Raw genomic sequence first — 2,287 nt, forward strand, 5'->3', positions numbered from 1 at the left:
CTACTGATGGGAAAGAATAATCTTCAGAAGCTTTCCAGCTAATTATACTTGATTGAAAAATTACGAAATCAAATGTATTTAGTCGCTGTGTTATATGGTTAGAAAACATTAAAATAAACTCTTTCGCATGAATATATTTTTCAATTCCCAGGGGAACTGGCAGATTATTTTTCAGCGATGATGATAGCAACGAGAATTCCGCGCATGTATGTGTGTGTGGCGGCTGCTCCGATGTTTCAAGCGGAACCGTGGCATCACTCTCCTCCTGATGGATTCCCTTCTGGCATTAGGTGCACAAACAGGCTCTTGGTGACACCGTTCATCAGCACTTTCAAGATAAACGAAGTTAGCTTCACCACAACAGCGACAACATGCTCCAATCGCTGTTCAATTATAACTGAGAGGATTTCTGAGCGGCGCTCGCTTATATACCGATTGGTGATTTTAATAGCCTGTTTTGAAAGCAATTTTAAGACTATTGAAACAAGTTTTTGGATGAAAAAGTAACAAGTATATGACGCGTAGACATTTTATCTTTCGAATGAAGTGTTTATCATACCATTTCGTTCAGTTGTTTAAGAGCTATTACGGCCCAAAATCTCGGTCTCCGGCGTAACGCTTTCGTTTTCGAAACTTTGATTTTACACCCCGGTATAGAAATGAAAGACGTAGTCCTACGTCAAAATAGACGGGGACTCCCAGAACAAATTCAAGATCAAAGCATTGATTCAGTACGACATATTCACTTCATCCACCACGGTGTGAACGTGTTTATTTCACAGTTAAAGAAGCCTTATCAGCATGCTCGTAAGCGCAGTGCAAAATATTTGGTTTCTACTCTTGTCGATCTGTGTTGTTGCCCATAACGAGAACCAATTCGAAGGTAAGTATTTCTTCCGCTGCGTAACGATTTAACGTCAAATCAATTTTTTCAGCAACATTGGGGTGCTTGCAATACAATGCGCACCAGGGATATAACTTCGCTCATCCGTACTATTCGACAGCGGTCTTCAAACACATTCACAAAACAAGTCAGAATGTCACAACGATGCGAATGGGTGTGCTCGGTAAAATTGATTGTAACATCCGTTTGTCTCCGTTAGAATATCCTTACGATAACACGGAAATGAACGAAATAAGTAAGTATCTGTCAAAACCATGGTTAGTTAGTAAATGACAATAATTAGTACTTTCCGGGTGGTCCAATACGAAAAATGCGGTTCGTCGATATACTCGAACTCATCCCAATAAGTACAATAACGAAGCCATCTTGAAGTTCCAAGGAAGCGTGGGATTGCTGTCGGAGTTCAAACCGCTGATGTTCACAATGGAAATACACCCCAGTGGCGAACTGAAACTCACCAAGGATGATGACGTGAAACCTTTTTTTACGTTCCAGGATGCCAAACTGTCGTTCAGTTACATAGGATTTTGTAACTATGAAGTGCCGCTGATTTACTTTTACGATTGTCCCCTAGAGGTGGACCTCAGGGATTGTAGTGGCATTGTATTAAGTTAATTGTTGAATATATTTTCTGCAACCAAAAGGTATTATTTTCCCAAATCTCTTTGTCAAAGTAATTCCATGTGATGCATATCGTGTGAGCGGGAACAGAAATTTAATTTGAATTCACATAACAGACCAGAACATAGACGGTTATTTGATCCATGTGTGCTTGTTGATCGTTATCGAGACTGAAAATATTCATTCGCACATGAACTTACGACTGTAGCATTTGCATCGGAAGATATTCCACAGAGTTATCCGATATGCTTCAAACACCTGAAGGTTCTCAAGTTATGCATATTGTTGTGAATGTAGCATGACAGCAGTCTCCTTTGAAAAAAATAATGCTGATCTAGTTTTCCGTAGCATCGATTACGTCGCTATGCAATTACTTTATCATGCGCATGCTGTTGCAGATAAGTGCTATCCGACCAAATCATTAACTTGTTGTAATCCTCTTTCCCAGGAAAGACTCATTCAGATGTTCTGCGAACAATTAGGTCACGTAAATATCAAATAAAAATAAAACGTTATTGTTCTTGGAGTATTATTTTTAACTTGGACGACTCTCATCTCCCCCATCGGAGCACTTTACTCGATTGCAGCATGGAAACGGTCGCTCTCCAATACAACAGCACAAGCAGAGATAAGCATCATTTAATCTGCACGAGGACGACCGATTAACATCAACTGAATCGGACCGAGAAGTCACGTTGCTGTAGTTCCAGGAAGGATATATTTAATACTTGCAATCAAGTCGTATAAAAACGAAAGCATCAC

General features: G+C 39.8%; 1 protein-coding gene across 2 annotated transcripts; it reads left to right on the forward strand.

Annotated features, from left to right (window-relative positions):
- The first annotated feature begins 745 nt into the window (after window positions 1–745).
- Window positions 746–1,775, forward strand: LOC129765357 (uncharacterized). Of its 2 annotated transcripts, none has more exons than XM_055765592.1 (3): window positions 746–883; window positions 936–1,139; window positions 1,188–1,775. In XM_055765592.1, exons 1-3 carry the CDS (start codon window positions 802–804, stop codon window positions 1,517–1,519), a joined length of 618 nt encoding a protein of 205 aa, XP_055621567.1. In that variant the 5' UTR covers window positions 746–801; the 3' UTR covers window positions 1,520–1,775. The 2 variants fall into 2 exon arrangements, with proteins under 2 accessions (XP_055621567.1, XP_055621568.1); XM_055765593.1 differs by having other exon boundaries at window positions 1,400–1,518.
- Window positions 1,776–2,287: the final 512 nt, after the last annotated feature.

Source organism: Toxorhynchites rutilus, chromosome 2 (assembly GCF_029784135.1).
Source record: "Toxorhynchites rutilus septentrionalis strain SRP chromosome 2, ASM2978413v1, whole genome shotgun sequence".
In the NCBI taxonomy this organism is placed as follows: Eukaryota; Metazoa; Arthropoda; class Insecta; order Diptera; family Culicidae; genus Toxorhynchites; species Toxorhynchites rutilus.